The 19,323-nt window shown below is 50.9% G+C and overlaps 5 protein-coding genes across 5 annotated transcripts; 1 reads left to right on the plus strand and 4 right to left on the minus strand.

Moving 5' to 3' along the window:
* Positions 1-4,404: 4,404 nt before the first annotated feature.
* J4E82_003178 (uncharacterized protein) lies at positions 4,405-5,399 on the minus strand (the record flags this gene model as incomplete). Its single annotated transcript, XM_051729467.1, has 2 exons — positions 4,405-5,332; positions 5,377-5,399. 2 exons carry the CDS (start codon positions 5,397-5,399, stop codon positions 4,405-4,407), a joined length of 951 nt encoding a protein of 316 aa, XP_051590851.1.
* A 435-nt stretch (positions 5,400-5,834) lies between these two features.
* J4E82_003179 (uncharacterized protein) lies at positions 5,835-8,884 on the plus strand (the record flags this gene model as incomplete). Its single annotated transcript, XM_051729468.1, has 5 exons — positions 5,835-5,845; positions 5,902-5,935; positions 5,984-6,101; positions 6,154-6,428; positions 7,862-8,884. 5 exons carry the CDS (start codon positions 5,835-5,837, stop codon positions 8,882-8,884), a joined length of 1,461 nt encoding a protein of 486 aa, XP_051590852.1.
* Positions 8,885-11,600: 2,716 nt separating this feature from the next.
* On the minus strand, positions 11,601-13,018 carry GEL1 (beta-glucanosyltransferase; the record flags this gene model as incomplete). The annotated part of the gene is made up of 2 exons (XM_051729469.1): positions 11,601-12,862; positions 12,913-13,018. 2 exons carry the CDS (start codon positions 13,016-13,018, stop codon positions 11,601-11,603), a joined length of 1,368 nt encoding a protein of 455 aa, XP_051590853.1.
* A 1,372-nt stretch (positions 13,019-14,390) lies between these two features.
* J4E82_003181 (uncharacterized protein) lies at positions 14,391-15,610 on the minus strand (the record flags this gene model as incomplete). Its single annotated transcript, XM_051729470.1, has 3 exons — positions 14,391-14,732; positions 14,786-15,436; positions 15,488-15,610. The coding sequence occupies 3 exons, from the start codon at positions 15,608-15,610 to the stop codon at positions 14,391-14,393; spliced, it is 1,116 nt and encodes a 371-aa protein (XP_051590854.1).
* A 1,117-nt stretch (positions 15,611-16,727) lies between these two features.
* Positions 16,728-19,131, minus strand: J4E82_003182 (uncharacterized protein; the record flags this gene model as incomplete). The annotated part of the gene is made up of 2 exons (XM_051729471.1): positions 16,728-16,910; positions 17,635-19,131. 2 exons carry the CDS (start codon positions 19,129-19,131, stop codon positions 16,728-16,730), a joined length of 1,680 nt encoding a protein of 559 aa, XP_051590855.1.
* Between the last annotated feature and the right edge of the window lie 192 nt (positions 19,132-19,323).

Genomic DNA, 19,323 nt, shown 5'->3' on the forward strand with positions numbered 1-19,323 from the left:
CAGACCACTACCTATGGAACGGCGAGCGGATCTCAACGATCGCTACCAAAAGGTCTAGACGATGTCAGCATGCGCGCTGTTTCTTTGATCTTTACTCGCCTACCAAGACTCGTGGCCAGATCTCGCACCAGCTGATCTCTCAACTTCAGCTACTAGCGAAACCCTCGAGTGCCCCTCTTTCGCTAATGGATACTACAACGAGCTGAAGTCGAGAGCTGTCACGCCTGGATAAGCACTGCCGGACCCAGCGCCATTTCGTGATAACATTCGCCTGAACAACCCCCGCAACGGAGCGTCCGTCGCCTCTTGATCCGTCGTCGCCAAGAGACATTATTGGTCAAGTCTGTGTCTGCTCATGGTCTGGAGCGGAGGAAAATGCTAAGCACCGATGAGCGACTCACATTGCGCACCTCTTTAGGGGCAGGTCTACGATAAGCTGGTCGTTGAACTTGATGCGAACGTGAACATCGTCACCCAAGCTTATGCAAGGGCACAGCATCGCTACCAGGATCCGCGCGATCAGTCAGCACCACGTTTCGTACTGCTTCTGTCAGAAGTTAATCGTGCTTTCTACAGCTCTTCTGCAGGCTGACGAGCTGCAAGAACGCGTGCTGATCTCATCTGCAACGTGTACGCCGAAGATTATCTTCATGCACATCAGACGTAAGAGCAGTCTACTCGACTAAGCTGAGAGGCCGCCTTTGAAAGCCGTTCTGTAACAATACATTGACATTGTCGATACTGCAGCTCACTTTAGTGCATGCAAACCACGATCCTTTTTCCTTTCATGGAGGGTCGATCGGAGCCTTCATTGGACCCTCTGGCCCCTGGCGTCAACTGCACTCGGATGGGACCGATCGCCAATAGGGTCATCAACTATTGCCTGGACACTAAGGAAATGCCTTTTGTTCAAGCGCTCCCGCCCAGATACCGAAGCAGGTTACAGTAATAGAGGTTTGGCTGTAACAACTATTTACTAAAAGTGAGATGTTTGTATGTTTGTATGTGAGAAACCAGCGTCAGCGCAGATCTGCGGGAAAAGCAAGATGCATCTTAAGCTTGACGCAACAATTCTAGTTAACAACCACCAGACCATCTATAAACATGCCTTGATACCTTCGGTTTCATCGCGGCGATATTGCCTGGTGGGTGTACTGCACCTAAACATAACTGGCCTGTCTTCTTGTTGCCGTAGCGCTGGGATTGAATTCGCTTGTCCTTTTTCATCGGTCCAGAGAAGCAAACATGCGGCACGGCAAACCTAGTTTCTATCGATAAGGCGAACTCGTGGTTATACTTCCTGATCGGTGAGGATTAAAAGTCCACGGGACTTGTTCCTGGGCCCGGGCGTTGCGCCACCAACTTTGAGTTCGTCGCTGACCTCAGATGGGATGAGTATCTGCATGTGATAAGATGCTCCGCAGTTTCAACGCCCAACTGTCAACCTTGGAGGCACTAAAGCATCTCGATACGCATTCACCAAACAAGCGATTGCCCTAGGGCGTACTGCCGTATGCGGTCAGATTAGGAATCAAATCGCGCACTTGATAGCATGGTGCCTTATTACCATCCACCATGAGATCGCTTGGGCGGATGCATGCTAATCCGATACACCACTGGCACTCACTACCAAGCGAGGAGAACACCAAGTCTATCAGACCCAAAGCCGTAAAGTGTTGAGGGACATATCATCTCCTGTCACCTGCATGCTTAATCAGAAGGATTAATCGACCGCAGCAACTGCTCTTTCTGGACCTCAACACCTGTTGGATTAGGAAAAGGGATTTCCTCACTTGGATGTCGCTTGGTTGAACGGCCTTCCTTCCCAAGCGCTTGCTCCCGCTAGGCCCGCGCGTCTAGTCGACACATCATGTTCCCCACTGCCGTCTAACTGGGACGGGGATGACCAAGGGATTCCCTAGGTTGCGATAGTCTGTTGTGACGACTTAGCGGCTGGTCGTACACGCGTCACTGCTGTCTTGTTAGCTTGGCTCTGTGCCGATGATGAGACTGAAATGTGTAGAATTCAAAGGGAACTTTTTATATGGTCTTGCTGATCGTTTTCATCGAAATTTGCTACAGCGATGAATGCTTGATAGAACTACAATGTGAAAAGCTACAGTCTTGTAAATCAATGGGTCACTAACATTACAGGATCCAAATCTAGCAGTCAAACAACTTCTACAGAGCTTGGCCTTGAAATTTCTGGATACTCCCTCGTTTATTGTCCTCCAAGTCTGAGGAACTCGAGACCGATAAAGGAAAAGATACATGTTCAATACAAACTCACCCTCTGTGTGAGCCCTATGTGGTCATAGGAGTGCATGTTTCATGCATTTCTCCAGTCGTTTCCTTAAGGATGTTCTTCGCTCATTCCTTTTCCATTCTTCCTTAGCTATCCTTGACTCCCCGTTCACAACCCACTTCTCTACATCCAACAGTTTAACCCTACTGCGGTTCGCCACACAACTGGCATACCATCAACCACTGCCCCTTTGTTACCCAAACTATCTTGCCGCTACATTCTACACATGGTTCTTTCGTAGCGGTGATCACATTCCCGTTCTTGGCCTTTTCTCTTTCGTCCTTGTAGTGAATTCCCTTGTCAGTTTGCATGTAGGCAGAAATAGAGGAAGACGGTGCTGATGCGCTACTGTGCGATGCGGTTGGTAGTTGTGGTGAAGCTGCTCGAGAATTGGAGGTAGAAATGAATGTAGAGATGATAACGGCAGGTTTGTCTGAAGTTTTTGCGCCGAAGTCTAGAGGTGAGAAGAATGCTTTAGGGGCGTCTGATTGATACTGGTCGGACATGGTGCTGGTATTGGTAATATCAGAGCTGAAGTGGTTGGGTAGGTAATGTAAGCATGTGCCCAAGATGTGTTATAAGGACCTGGGAGTAAGGTTTTTCGTATACTAATGGCTCAGTGGGGTATTGATCAAGGCTTTTACATTGTTTTGGGATCAAGCAGGGCTGACACGATCAGAGCGGAGCAGTGAATATATGGTTGCGCTGTTTGGAGATTGACCAACCGTACATTTGGGTGTGTATACTGCGACTAATTTCCCTGGTTGGATTTTCACTTGAGTAAGTAAACAAGTCTGAAAGATAACGGATATGTTTTTCTCGTGAAGCGGCGGACGTTGAATACGAAATGACTACATAGCATAAGGTAGCAAAGAAGAGCTGAATACTGATATCGAAGTATACCCCAAAACCTCATCTAGCCCGTATACACGCCTTACTCTGCCCGTAACATCGCCTTGTATCCAAGCTGCTTAGAAATCTCTGTCATCCGTCTAGGTACGTTCTCAATTAGGGAATTGGCACTCAATACATTCAACAGTGAATTTGGACGGGGTAGGCGGTGGGAGAGGAGCGTCACAGTTCCAGCAGTGACCGAAAGATGCATCTTCGTCCTCGGTATCGGAGTCATCATCATCGGAGACGTAAGGAATGAGGAGTTCTGTCTCTGATTTTGGAGTTCGTTCTGTATTGGATGGTCCCTTTGGTCTGCTTTTGGCGCACTGTTTATTTGCAGCTTTGGTTTCTGTTACCATTGGAAGAGTGAGCTGGCGCGTATGAGTGTGGAAAGGATGTGGAGAACTATCAACCCGGGTATCAAGATAGTGAGACATAGAGAGGGTTATGTAGCTGGGATTCGTGATCGACTCGCGTTGTGAACGCTGGCGTGCAAGAAGTAACTATATCTTCACAGCTGTCATCGATCATGTATCAGTCAACCACATACGTAGCAACTCAGCTTGTCAGACTGAGACTTTAACGTGGCATAATGCATCACTAGCTAGAAGCCATGATGATCAAGACACTCGTGGTGACAGACTGAAGTTGTTGTCTCAGAAGATGCCGCGCTGCGGCAGGGAAATCATAGGTACACAGTAACTGATCAGTAGATCACACAGTGAATAGACTTGATGTATATATACCGCATAGCTCCCAACGACTTCTTACCGACAACACATACCTACCAGCGAGATCATTCAACTCCTTTCCAAACGCCTGAAAATTTCCAAGGATCCTGATACCAACACCAAGCGAACCACTATGTCTGACTCGACCAAATTCACAAATAAGGGGGGCAAGACCGGAGCAGATCGCTCGCCATCAAAATCTGTGGAAATCGATAACATTGGCATCCTTGAGCCGACATGTAAGAAGTGCGGCAACCCGTTACTAGGAGCGAATCTTGGGGCGGGCGGGGCATCCTTGAAGTGTAAGGGGTGCGGCATCTTGGGCGTCTATTCAGCATACAATGCCATACACAAGAACATGTAAGGAGATAGTGAGCAGACCCCAACATATGTACACATGAAACTTGGTAACTGGAGAGATGCAAGTCGTGTAGTCGATTCGTGTGATCGTAATCTTGCCGTGAGAAAGCATCCTCATGAGTCCCTCAACTCTGCTACGGCGAAATAGCCTTTACTTTCCACAACACCCCTATCTTTGACAACGGCGGTGTATTTGACTACCCACTGCGGCTCGACATCGCCCCTGAGACCCTCATCATTTCCATTTCCTGCCAGCACACCCGAACCTTCTTCACCTGATCCAAGTATTTGTCGTAGTGTCCCGCGCGGTAGGATGTTGGTGCAGTCATTATGTGTCAGCAGCTCGATTTGCTGTTGCTTAGCATATAGTATCAAAGGTTTGGGTACAACACAGCAGTCCCTGACATTGATCTGATTCACACTTGGTTTTATCTTTGTTTGTTCGAGGAACTTGGTCAGGCGCGCGACGCCGAATTCCGCAATTCCAAGTTTTGATACGAGACCTTCTGCGTGGAGTTTCTCGAGCGAGCGCCATGTTGTTACCATGGTTTCTATGTCTTCTGGTGGTGCCCCGGCTTCGGGGCAGTCGCCCGCAGTGTTCTCGGAGGTGGATTGTGTCGCAGATGGGGGCGAAGGCGGATCGTCATCGTCGAGATCGGAATCTTCATCGTCGGCGTCGAATGTTATTCCTGGGAAGCTTACGATCAGGAGATCTATAGATGATGTACCCAGTTCCTTCAGTACGAGCTCTATCGCTTCCCGTGTTTGTGCGCAGCGCCGGTCTGTGGGTATGTTGGGGAGGTAGAATAGTTTGACTGTGATGTCGTATGATTCTCGGGGTTCAGCAAGAGGTGATGGTGTATGCGTGGGTACATATAAGGCTGAGTCGGCCTTGGTGGTCCACGTTGCGTAGTTTGTTTTGGAGGGCGTTGGAGAGGGTTGGTGGGCGGCGAAGTTTGCGCGGAGGGAGGAAGTGAGTTCGGTGTTTGATTTCTCGAAGAAGGGTCGTCTTATTACGGAAGGACCACCGGACATGGTATTCCTGTGTTGTTAGGTACCGTCTTGGATGGTCTGGGCAAGACATACGAGGTAGAGAGTATGAGCTTCATGATTGTGGTTGGCCAGCTCAAGAGGCTGAACAATGACGCAAGATAGAAGGCCTCTGACGACGAAAGCTTATTGTGTGTGTTCTGGGATGGTGACTCTTCGGGGTTATTCGAGTCGCGAGACGGGGACAGTGAACGTTTGTCAGCGGGTGGGCCGTCTTGGGAAGGCAGTCGCGTCGGATTTGCAGTAGCGCGGAAAGGCTGAATGGCAGATGGGAACAAAGCAGAAGGCGAGAATCAGAAGTGCATGCGCATAAAGCCCATTGGGTATATCTACAAATTTGGATGGCGATAGCGGGGATATGGCAATGGACGAGGCGCATTGACGTCTCAAAGTCGCGGGGCTGGCCTGTGACCGCCGATCGCCGAACCTAACATCTTTCCCCAAGCAAGTGCACCAGACACGACGCTACCGGCATCTTCTCCTCACACGACACCATGACAATCAAGTAAGAGCTCTGCTGTGCTATTGCATGCCATGGACTGTAGTGACTGACAGTTGTAGATACCTCATTCTGCTGTCCCGGCAGGGCAAAGTGGTTGGTCCCTCACCCTAGAATCACAAGTCCCTCTGCTGAAGCTCGTAGCGCCTAGCCAAGTGGTTCACCACACTCGCCCCCAAGGACAAGGCCAAGATTGTCAAAGACGTCTCGCAGCTCGTCCTCGCCCGCCGCACGCGCATGTGCAACTTCTTAGAGTACAAAGGTCAGTGGGTCCCGCAGGGGTAATAGCTTCGCTAGCTCACACATTCTGCTAGACACCAAGATCGTCTATCGCCGATATGCCTCGCTCTTCTTCATCGCCGGCTGCGACTCGACCGACAATGAGCTGATCACGCTCGAAATCGTCCACCGCTACGTTGAGCAGATGGACAAGTACTACGGCAACGTCTGCGAGCTCGACATCATCTTCAACTTCCAAAAGGCATACTTCATCCTCGACGAGCTGCTGCTTGCGGGGGAGATGCAAGAGAGCAGCAAGAAGAACGTGTTACGGTGCATTGGACAGCAAGACAGCCTCGAAGATATGGAGGTGAGTGAAGTGTGATGACTTTCGGGTCCGCTTCGCCGCACACCCATAGCACCAGCTGGCTGACGCGCCGTGTCGTCAGGCTGAGGACGATATCGTTACCAAGATTATGTAAAGCGTGTACGGAACGCACCATTACACAACTCGTCTTTTGGTCCTCTGTCACCGACCGTCCCAAGAGCCCTCACTGACCGCGCCTGATGGCTTTCCAGGATGCGGATGACTTCAAAGGCCGACTTAAAGAGAGCGGCATCCTATGAGACCGGACCCGGTTTGCGCATACGAACACATGCTGTACGGCGTTATTGGAGTATGGGCGTAGGCAGCACGGCACACAGTCGTGCGTTGCGACACGGTTCATCCGCTTCATTGCTAAAGATCTTCTCAAGGGCAGGCGTCGGAGCAACACGATATCACACGGCGCAGGGAGTCGGATCATCTGGAGAACGCACTACCTGCCATCCTGCCTTGTAGAGCGGATGGCGGTAGCTGTACTCTATCTACTACAATTCAAACACCTCGGACTGGCGGGCTTGCTCGACACAGCTAGGTTTGACACAAGTGGCTCATGGGCTCGAACGTGATTACACATCATGATATCGAGACTTCACCCTTGATAGACTTGATCATTCTCTCTTGTTGCTTTCTTTTTCCTTTATGCTGGTTTACTTACCTTATCCATCTAGCTACAGGTCTCCACACCACCTAGGCACTGCACATCGTGACAGCAATTGGTTCGGATCAACGTTTGGTCCTTCGTTCAGAACCTTGACATGCATACATCAAATGAAACGCTGCCGAATCCATCTGGGTTCATTGCCAGGCAGCTTCCTGTCCTCCTTCACGTGCTCGAACAACATCAGATGACATGCTCAGACATATTCGGTACTAAGCACAACTAACATCATCGCTCAACACCAGTCGCCTCTCGCCAACTACCCATTCGGCCTTATCGGCAGCTGTTGTTGGTTGAGGGCTTGGTGTCGCATCGACCAATCAGGAAGGAAGACCCGACACACATGCCGCTGTTAGCTCGGCGACACCGCCAAGCTGACCTTCTCCGCAATCGCGACCACGTCGTAAGAGCGACACCGACATCTCACACCACATCTACACCCAAGCCATACATATGTCCACTGCCTGCTAGACGACTGTCTGGCCGAACAACAGTACCCTCTCCTCTCTGCAGCCAGCCTAGAGTCGTGTTTACTGGTTGTATCGGTTCGCGCAGGCTACCCCCTCCCGACCAACACATCACCTCCACCAGCAGCTACGGCCCGCTGAAGTACTCTCTTATCTCAAAGATCCTGGATCATACGCGACATATTCTATAAGAAATATTCAGGCAATAGGAGCCTACAGCAAGCACAATGAAGGTACGTACACGATGCGATAAGGCTGGAGGCTATGACGCAGCTAACCCGGTGGGACCGCAGTACCTCGATTTGTGCGCCCTCCACGAGGTCAACCTCGCTCTCAACTTCGACACGCAAGATACAGCCATCATCGGCGGATGCGATCTGTGGACGATAAAAGCAGCCGGTAGCGACAAGAAACTATACAAGCGCATCGAGCGGACGCTCGAGGAGCGACACAAGGACTTGCTGTCGGCGGTGGCAGGGCTCTCCGAGCAATCTGCCGCTCAGTTTGCAGACCAACTCGATGTCTCTCGAGACACACCATTCGGAACCTTCAGCGAAGCCGCGAACCGTCATACATTTGCCTACCTGATCGCGACGCTCAACGCAACCCACATCGATTACGATTTTGCCAATACACTGAATCCGGACGAGTTCCGTCGCGAGACCATACACAGCTTCATGCACAAGATCGACACAACAATGTACTACCTCCGCCCACAAGTTTACTCTGCAGGACTACCAGCAGGCGCAGTCACACCGCTTGGCTCACCGATCTGGAGTCCACGGAGTTGGCACCTACTTGACAGCGAGATGGAGATGTCAAACTGCGAATACTATGCATGGGAGCCTTCAGATGACCCATTTGCTGACGACGGCGCCATTTGGAGTCACCACTTTTTCCTGTACAACAAGGAGCGTAAGCGAGTCGCATACTTCTACCTTCGCGGAGTATCTGCTCTATCGAACTCGCCTAGTGTCGCCATGTCGCTCATGTCCAAGTTCAAAGCATCGAAATACGAGTCCAGCGCCAACGCAGGAAGCAGGAAGCGTGCCGAATACTGGCTCGGTGACCGTGCTAGAAAAGGACTCGAGGCATACGGAGACAGTGACGAGCTCGACAACATGGTCATTGATCACCCCGGTGATGTTGTCGACGCTGAACAACAACGGTACCTGCCAGCCAGAGAGATGAGCATGGATGCCGAATACTACGAGAGTGAGGACGACAGCGATGTTGAGTCACTGGTCGACCGAGAGAGGGCTGTGAGCAAGATACGGTCGATGAGCGAGTGCGCTATGGAAAGGATGGAGGTCTGAGCTCCCATCCGTCTTCGTCGGCCGCCGCCACCTTGAACCAGGTGGGATTGATGGCACTCAACATGCCAAATGGCTCTCACAACGAGCCTCATTCTCCTTGTTTGATTTGCAATGCGGCATTTGAGGCGTTATGTGGTTTGTCTTTCTTTCTGTTTTTACAGTTGTCTGGCATCTCTTCACCGGCTCGTGAGAAGACGACCATGACTGACACAAGGCGTTACGGTCGGTGGGAGCGATCGCGTCATAACGTCCTTGTTGCATATCGTCTGAGCCTTGAGATACCCCCTTGTCTATGTGTTCTTTTCTGTTAAACTGTTTGCGTTTGTTAGCTGTTTGCGTATTTGACAAATGGTGTAGTGATGGATCACTGCAAATGATGGGATGACATGGTCGGGTGACGAAGGTGTACACGACATTGCGGTTCTAATGGTGTATTACAATGTTCATCAATTAACAGTAGCCTCCAAATCTCAACTTGAAAGTGTCATGTGTGGGTACGCAGACAAAGACACATCACACTTCACACGTTGCACAAGTGACTGCGTCTTGAAGTCTGGAACCCAATGTTTTCAGTCTTAGCTTGTCTGCCTTCCATCCGTTTCTAAAATTCAGAGATTCCAATAGCAACCACGCGATATTGGACGAGTCATGTTGAACTAATATATCTTGCTGGCCACAATGTACACGTCTCCTGCCAGCGCGAAGTTTGACAACTGGAAGTCTGAGCCCTATGCACTAAGCACGTTGATTAATCTCGTGTTTCGCTTGTTGCACACCGCGTGCAGTGTCATGTAGTGGTCACGACTGAGGTGTTCGCAGCATAATAGTGGGCTGAGTGCTTTTGATATGGCAGCATAGGAGAAATACGACGTTCAAAAGTGGCGTATATATTTTATTCGTCAAAGCAAAGACGGCCATGCCAGTGCCGCACTGTTATTTTGGGAAAGAGAAGGGAAAGGCCATTATCTGTTTCCCATATATATTCGATGAAAATCCCTCCCCAGAGTATGGTGGAAAGTGAAAGTAGGAAGGGATCAGGAGAGAGGTAGTATTCATACCACTAACGCGGAGAGGTTTCAGGTGCCTATATATATATGAAGCTCTCATTTTTAGTTTCATGAGAAAGCCAACCGAAGCTTTTTTGTGCAGCTCCGAGGTGAGGAAAAAACATGTACGAGGATACTCCAAGTTTTATCGAAACAGCGCCTCGCTGCTCATGAAATTATCCAAGAAGATTCTTGAAGCCAGGCACACATACTTGTTGAAGTTTTGGGGTTTGGAAATAAGAGGAGAGTGTTTGATAGAGAGGAAAACGAGGAGCAGCCGAGGAGAGAGACTTTGTACTAAGTCGTGCACTCGAGTATGTACTTGAAGTCGTGCCGCGCACGCCTATATTGCTCTATATTATTCCTTCCTATCCACAGGAAGATGGTACTGCACTCAATGCTATCCCAGTAGCTTGAATCTCGGAACAAGGCATCTGGACTTCGCAAACTTACTCCAAAATCATACTGGTGCGTTATTTCTTTTTGGAAATTGGACCAAGATAGCGAACCGCACATGAACCGGGTCAGAGCAGATTTGTTAGTTGTTGGAATGTAGGTGCTGAGTAATGGATACACGGGATAATGTAGAAGAATGTTTATATTGCTTCTAACCGAGCAAGGCCAATTCGACTTACTCCATTGCACATGGGTTTAAATTGGTGTGTTTTGGAAATAAACACGCTCATGAAAAGCATTTCGTTGTCCTTTTGGAGTAGAAAGGGACACACACATGCCATGTGGTGTCCGGCGTTTTGGTGAAAACACATCGAGTGGTAGTGATAACAAAGAGGGCAAGACTGATATGGGAAAGGTAGCTTTTATGCTTTGACCCTTCCAAAGTCGTAAACATTACTTAGAAAGTACCAGCTATTTCATAATGTCCGACAAGCGTATGACATAGCCCTTGGGAACCATTGTTCGCGACTTACGTCGACTCATAGAAGGCATAAGAGCTGCATTTGAAGCAGTGGGCGGAACCATGCATACATGGCATCTATTGTCTTGAGAAGAACACGTAGCAATGCAGTGCAGACACAACTGCCATGTCTTCAAGCTGTTCTGCTTTTGATGATTACGATGATGGGTAGTCAATGCTAATAGTCGCGTATTTTTGATTGTGCAACTTGAAGATGACCAAAGGACGACATCATTCGACTAAGGATTAGAGAAAGAAAAGGCACATGTATGCTAACTCTAACAGCTTGCATGGAGAGAGCAGCAGCATCAGATACCGCATTTGTGTTTCTGGAAAAAAGATAGGCTCGTCGATAGGAAGGTAGAGTGGCGGCAAGAGCAGCTCTACATGTAGAACCAGCAGGTTGTAGTACCAACATCTCTTCCAAAGCTGGGCCACAACACACCATCACCATGTGAAGTCAACACTCGTTATTTTTCAATGTGTTTGTATTTCTTGATATATACTGAGATACTCAAACAAAGTGAACAACAAAAAAGCAGGACGCCAAGTCGAACAAAAGTCCGACCAACTCCCATCAAAAGTCGGTCCCGAAACCACACTATGCGACTTGGGTTAAACAGAAGCCAAATCTATCACAATAACGTTGCCCGCGCTGGGTCGTTGCATTACTCGATCCGACCGAAACCCAAAAAGAGGGTATACATGTTGAAGCGGAAAGAAACACTCGAAGCTCTATCGTAGCAAAACACTCTTACAAGATAAGAGCACCGCCGAAGAGCGAGGAGGCGAGGACAACGGCACCGCAGACGAGAGGAGCGAAGCTGAACTCGGGGCGGACGGAAGCAGCGGCACCAGCAGAGCCGGAAGCGCTGGCACCACCGGTGGAGCTGGGAACGACACCGCCGGAGGTGACAGCACCGTCACCAGCACCGGCGAGGTTGGTCTCGGAAGAACCAGCCTGCTGGGAGCCAGAGCCGGAGAGACCAGGGCCGTCGCCAGCACCCTTCTTGAAAAGGTCGTTGGCGCCAGAGGGAACAGCAGGGAGCTCGTCGCTCTTCATGGTGACATCCCAGGTCTTGGACTGGTCGGGGCAAGTGGCGGGCTGGCCGTTGGACTTGTAGCCACCGTCGCCAGTGGGGTTCTTGGTGGAAGAGAAAGCCTCCTTGAGGGCCTTGAAGTCGTCGCGCTCAGTGACGGAGTCGCCGTTGATTTCAACAAGTCCGTAGTTGGAGTCTTCCTGGGAGTATTCGTAGACGAGACCTCCAGAGTAGACGCCGGTCATGTCGGTGCTGTAGAGAGACTTGACCTCCTCGAACTTTCGGGTTCCCTTGTTGCAGCCGTATTCGGAGAGGAAGATAGGGATGCTGTAGTTGCCGAACTTCTGAACCTTCTGGTCCCAACCAGAGGTGGTGTAGGAAGACGGGTCGCACCAAGAGTAGTCGTTGAAACCGAAGAAGTCGCTGCGAGCGGCATCGTCACCACAGTTCATGTAGTCGGCCATCTCGTAGCGGTTGCTCTCGACATCAGCGGCAGAGTAACCGACAGGAATCTTGCGGAGACCGCGAGCGTTCATGTAGGACTTGATGTCACGGGTGACAGCCTTGACGTAAGGAGCACAGTTGGTGGTCTTGTCGTCGTTGATGACCTCGTTGGCGGAGAAGAACAACAGTGTGTTGTCGTACTTTGCGAACATCTCGACGGTAGCGAAGATGCTCTGCAAGTAGACCTTGTTGTACGACTTCTGGGGCTCGGCACGGTTGATGGAGTACTTGGGGGTGTTGAGGTCGAGAGCGAGGTAGATTCCGGCATCGGCGAGGAGACCCATGCAGGTGTCGTGGTTGGCGCTGTTGTCGACAGTGTAGATGCGGACGGTGTTGATACCGAGCTCCTTGAACTTCTCAATGTCGCGCTTGCAGCCAGCCTCGTCAGCGATGGGGTCCTTCGCATCGGAAGCGCCACCGGGCTGGTAGTCAACACCACGGATGTAGAAACGCTCGTTGCCAGCAAAGAAAGCTGAGTGGTGTTAGTAGGCGATCGTCATGGTAATAGGTGGCGTGACATACCATTTCCCTTCACAGTGACGGGGGTGATGGCGCGCTTCTGGACAGCGGCAGTAGGGGTGGCCGCAGCGGAAGCCGCGAGAACGGCGGCGATGGCAAAGGTCTTCATGATGGTCGTGTGTGAGTTGATGATATTACGGTGGGCGGGCGTATGGACAATTGGTGTGAGCGATTGTTATAAAGCGATTGTCGGATCGTCAAGTAAACAAATACAGTCTTTGAAGAATGCAACTCCCGTGAAACGAGTGTAAGAAGTTGCGATTAGAAAAAGGTAGGCAAGGCAAGAAGCACTTGGTTCGTGAGATGAAGAAGAAAGGTCAAACCAAGATTCCAGGGAAAACAAGCAGGTTAAGCACTGTTTGAAGAGGGAGGCGACGCGTCCAATTTCCTAGTGGAAGGCGCCTTCCCTTTCTGATTCGTTCTTTCCCCGGTGGGGATCGCTCCTGCATCGCCCGGCTGGAGGCAAGCAGCGCCAACCCCTGAACAAGCCGCACCAAGCCCACATCCAAGGAGCCGCCAACGCCCACCGGCCCACCTCAAGCCTAGCTAAGAAGAATGGCTCGCCGTGGCGATCATGCTTGGATGGACTGCAGTGAAGGACGCTGAAACACGCGTCTGCCGTCAATCATTCACTGAGTCTGTTGCGCAGACACTGGCGATCTGTATCAAACGGGTTCAACGCATGTCTTTGCCCCATGCTGCGCAGTCTTGCTGCCGAAATGACGGCCCACGGCTAAGATTGGATTAATGACGACATGTGGGTGCATCGTGTAACTGCTGCAGCATGGCTGGCTGGTCCATTGCTGGTTGCTTCCGAAACGGCGATATCTGCCTACGGTTTTGTTGTGAAACGAGGCAGTCGGTCCGGACCTTTGCACCGTCTTGACATCACGACGCTAGGTCTGCTCGATTTTTTAATCGTAGCCCGACGAATCATCATCATCTGCCGTATTTGAGATGCTGGCGCTGGGAATGCGGGTTTTTCGCAATCGGCTAGTTCGCCATCTTATTATTAGAGCATCGGTCAACCTCCTCAACACGACGTCCAGCCATCGCACATGAGAACGACTTAAGCATGAACATGAAAGCACCACCCTCAAGCAGTCGGACCTTTGACTGCACTGCCATCATCTTTATCGAAAATACGTGCGCCCGGTCTGGGTTATTGACAATGCTCGCGCCAGCGGGATCTAGAAGATCATTAGTGGTTCAGCCTCAACATGTTGGGAAGGCGGTCTTTGTTTTACGAGCTTTTCGCCATCATACCATTAGCGCTAATACCTATTCCCTTGCCGACTCCCGTTTATACACATGCGGCGTTGCTGCGGAGTACAGCTCCGGATCATTACTAATAATAAAGAAAAAGAAGTTCATCCACTTCCCCATACAAATCCCCATACAGATACAGAACGATAGTCCCAATGATATCACGTCCCTTCCCTCCTCTTAGGTCATTACAATGCTCTCGCTCCCGCCGTGCTCTATTTGTTCTTCAATCCAAAGTACAATCCAAGTACCAGCGCAATAACGCACAGAATCAGGACGACTGTCAAGAGGATCCACCACTTGAGCCTTCTCGCGCGCCTAGCGGACTTGATTCCCTCGTCCAACTGCTTGTTCGCATTCTCGGTGTCGTCCTTGACCTGCACAGTTTGCTCCTCGGTCCGTTGGATGATGGGCTCTTGGTAGACGACCTGCTCGTTGAGCTGGGTGAAGAGAAGGGCAAGCTCGCCCATGGTCTTCTCGATGCGCTGGATGTCGTTGTGACGGGCGCGGACGGCGCCAAGAACACTTGAAGCTTGGCCACTGCGGTTGGATTTGAGCTGTTGGGCTGTTAGTCATGTCCTGGAGCCACGCGTGACCTTTGCCAACTTACAGCTTGTGTGAAGATACCCTCGTCGCCTAGGTCCGAGTTTGCGATCTCGTTGACCTCGGCATCCGTCGCATCCGGGTTGATGATGCGGTACTGGCGCCCGACAGCCTCACGATACCTCCTAGAGTACTCTGCCTCCTCTTTCTGGAAGTCCTCCAGCTGCGTCTTGAACTGCTTCTTCAGCGCCTCAACCTGCGTCCTCTTCATCTTGTCGTTGGGGTCGCGGACGGCATCTCTCTCCAGAAACTTGATCTCGTCCTTGATTTGCGTGTTCCTGATCTGAGTGGTGGTTACGATGCTCTCGAGTTCGGCGGTGGAGCGGTTATCGGGCGATGACAGCATGCGCTGGTGGACGCTCGCGATGGCTTGGATGTCCGAGGTGAGCTGGCCGATGCGACCCTTTGCGCCTTCGATGCGCGCGAAGAAGTCATCGCGATTGAGAGGCTGTGGTCCTGGCGCCTCCATGCCGGGGTTTGCGCCGTAGACACCGCCATTGTTCATTGGCACGTCGGTGTGAGGAACATTCTGCTGCTGCGTGTTGGGCTGGCTCAGCGCACCGGCTTGCGAATATTGCGACGGCTGCGAGTAGTTGGACTCGCCATGGCGTTGGAGCGGCGCGGGAGGGTTGAGCTGTTGTTGCGGCTCGTCATACTGCTTGGTCGCGTCAGTCTTGTCAATTCAGGCCGCGCAGGTGCGACTGCTTACTCCTCCGCCATAGGGGTTGGATGAGCCGTAGCCGGTGCCTCCATATGGGTTTGATTGACCGCCGTATCCAGCCTCGGCCTGGCCATACGGGTTGCCGCCGTACTGATCGTAGTTGTGCGACATGTTTGGTGTATGCTGGGATGGATTGACAGCGTTGGGGCGATGGTTTCGGAATGCCGCAGTGGAGCTGGAGCTTGGAGAACAGCCGCGGAAGCTACGGAATCCTGCGCTGACTGACGGGCGTGAGCGCGGCGAGTACTCCAGCAATTCTTCCGCACAACAAGGCTAGCGACGATGAAATGAACAGCGGATGCCTGTGCTTGGGGTAAGGCAATGCTCGAAAATCGATTAATTGCAGCGTGCCGCAACCTTGTTTTGATGTGGGTTGCGAGGGAAATTAAGATGAGACCCTGTTGAATCAGCCCAGCTCTGAGCCGCGAAGACCAACGTCACCAATGGGACAAGAACGGGCAAGACACGCCCTTAGTCATCGCCGGCCATGATCGCGTGGCTCTAGCGTGCTCTCCCGCGAGGCGCAGCATCATCGTCTCCATCGCCATCGTGCTGCAGAGCAAGGCAGCCGAATTTTGAGCTTCCTCATTATATGCTTTCATGCTTCCAATATTGTGTGTTGTTCGCGCCTAAGCCCATGGAACATACCCAGGTATGTACGAGGCTTCAGCGTACCTAGCTCTCGGTCTTGTCGCCCAAGGCAATACGCCGAATGAGGTAATGTCAGATGCCGCTTATGAACTCCCGCGCTCAACGGATACTCAATGCCTATAATCAAGTGCGAAATGATACCCGTGTACTCAAAAGAGACGATCGTGCGAGCTTGCGCCTATGACTGCGCCTACCAGCATACTGCAGTGTCAGCGCTGCGCCTGCGTTCTAAGGCATCCGTTCGCAACAACGACCCTTTTCGACAAGCGTCAATGGCAAAAGTTCACTTTTCGTTGTGCGCGTTAAGTAATCATGTAGGATAAGAAAAAGAAAACATATACAACGAATAATGAACAGTCTCTCCCTGTAACGACAGACAGTAATTCTACTAATTCTCCCCTCCGAAAGTGGACAAAGCCATCTATGCAACACCTACCATGTCCACTGCTTACGCCCAAAACATAGTATCGTCCAGATTCGGATCCCAAGGATTCATCCGATCCTATTCTTCGAACTTGTAGAAGCCTGTCTTTATCTTCTTGAACACCAATTCCGCCAGCTTCTCCTTGATATTCTTCTAATCAGCCTTCTCCTTCTTGCTGTTCCAGTCCTTCTTCTCAATCTCCGGCGTTGATTCGATCAGTACATTACGCACCTTCTCGGTACGAAGCTCCTTCTCTTTCTGTTGAAGTTCATCTTCGAGCCGCTGGTCGTTCTTATGGCATAGTCCCGGATATACATCCGACTCCGGTCGCACAATCTGTCAGCGTAGTAGCTTGGCGAGGCGTAGGACACAGTGCAGAGAGCGCGGACATATGAGTAGCAGATTCTGTGAGTCAGCTCAAGAATTCTTTGAGCGTAAGACCTCCTGGGATACTATCTTCAAGGATGAAGTAATGGGTATGCTTTGCAGTACCTCTGTAGTAGATGATACTTTAAGGTAGTTCGCCGTTTGCTTGCCCTTTCATCCAGGCTTTGAGTCGTTCGTACACCATCTGTTTAATACAGCTACTCGCCTGCGAAGTTAGCGAAATCAGAATTGGGGACAAGGCCTATACATACCTCGCGGTCAGTCTAGTCCACTTTCTGCCGTCAAGTCATCTCAGCACCATGATGCGAGTCACCAACATGCGCAATGGGGTCCCATCAATCAGAAGGCACTCATGTCAGAACTGCGACTCACGCTAAATATTATACTGGATGTTGAAGGCCAAACATGGCCGATCACCGCCCAACGCCCCTGACCCTAATGTCTTTCCAGAATCCTTTCAACCACCATAGCCAGTGTAAGAGATCGCAGGATGCTAGACACACAGAAAAACTAAAACCTATCCACCAATCTAGGCATCACCTCCTGTCGCCCATCACCCAATTCAACCATCTCTCTCACTTGGAAACGGGGTATACGCCCTCCTCCTTCCACCACCTAACAAATGCGCAAACTCCGGTGCCACAAATCCCCTATTACTCCCTCCACCACCTACCGGCATCGGTACCGTATACTTCGTATAATCTCCATTGCTGCCATAATTGATACGCTGACCATATGCATCAACCGTCGGCCTACCCATCGCTCCATTGAACATAGGCCTGTTATGGTTGACGCCCATTCCTCTAGGTTGGCCCCTCGATCTCCTCTCGACTTCCTCCCTGTCCTTGATCTTTTGCATACGAGCCACCTCGTGTTTCCGCAACTCTTCGGCGTCATGGTGAATAGAGCCACCGATAATACCATACGTGGTTAGGGGAGCGCTGATGGACGGTAGGTTTGAAGCACCACGGACATACCCATCATCAATATCGCCACGGACTTCTAAACCACTTACTTCCCCAGTCAACAAACCCATCGCTTGCGGTAGCATTCCCATCGGCATGCCCATTTTAGGTTTTCCGTACCAAAAAGGTTCGATGTTAAGGTGTTGGGCGCGCGCCTTTTGCAGGGTTTTGTTAGTGTCGAAACGCTCTTCCCAAGAGAGGAGGGTGAGGTCACGGAACGCGTGACGGAAAGAGCGGGAGGCAGTTGCGAAATCGCTGTTCCGTGGGCATAGTTCGCCGTTGTAAGGGAGTTCTGGGACTGGTGTAGGTTTGGTGACGAGAGAGAGGAGGCGGGTGGCTTCAGGATGCTGGACGTGTTGGTGTGAACCGTCGTCGTTCACTGGTGGAACTTTGGCAGGCTTGTACTGCACAAGTGCCCAGTACACATGCGGCTTCGTGTGACTCTCCAAGAGTCCGATGTGGTAGTTCGCCATTGAAGACTCGCCGCCACGTACAAGGACGATCTTGTACTCAAAGCCCGTGACGTCTTGGTAGTAGTGATAGTCCTCTTTCCAATGAGAAATTTTAGCTTGTGGTACTTTCTTGAGGGATGAACAAATAGGCTTGGGGTTTGGAACGGAAGAGCTCGGAGATCGGTTGGCTGGGCTTGTGAAGTCATTGATAGTTTCGATTGGAGCACTCTCCCGTTCTGCCCTCCTACGCAAGAGATCCTCTTTTGCAGATACGAAAGGAGTTGGTGGGACCACCAAAGAAGAGGTAGAGAAAAAGAAACTCTTGCTCTTCCTGGGCTTAACAACAGCAGATTTCTTTGACGTACCTGATCCAGTTAACTCCTTGATCTTCTCGCATCCTTTCCTGAACTTACTGCCATCTGACAAGGTACCCAGCCTTTTGAGCTCTTTCTTCTTTCTCCTCTCTTTCGTCAACACCGTCCAGGTATATTTCTTAGCACTCAGCTTCCTCCTCCCCTGGAGAGAGTCGTCGAACCAGTCATAGCTGACTACATGGATGCCTAAGTCGGTGGCTTGTTGAACAGCATCGGCGGGCTGCTTGTATGCTTCTTTGCTGGCGATGAGGTGGGTGACGCTCTTGGTGATCTTAGCAGAGTATTTACCGCCGTTTCGCTCGATCCAGCTTCTCATCTGCTTAGCATCGTGAGGGAGTGTGCCAACAAGGGCAATAGTTAGCTTGTCTAGAATACCCATTCTGGTATCGTCGCTGATGTGGGACGTAGGAGTATTCGTATGTAAACTCGATGGCGAACGAGAAAAAGGTTTTGTGATATCCGGATCGGGGTTCAAGAACTGGCGCGAGGCGGGCTGATCTTACCTTTTGGTGACACGCAGCAGTCTATGTGATATAGCGTTTGCTCGGGCCATGCGGCTGTCTTCGCGAGG

Source organism: Alternaria postmessia, assembly GCF_024291825.1.
Source record: "Alternaria postmessia strain BMP 2775 chromosome Unknown scaffold_13, whole genome shotgun sequence".
Classification (NCBI taxonomy): Eukaryota; Fungi; Ascomycota; class Dothideomycetes; order Pleosporales; family Pleosporaceae; genus Alternaria; species Alternaria postmessia.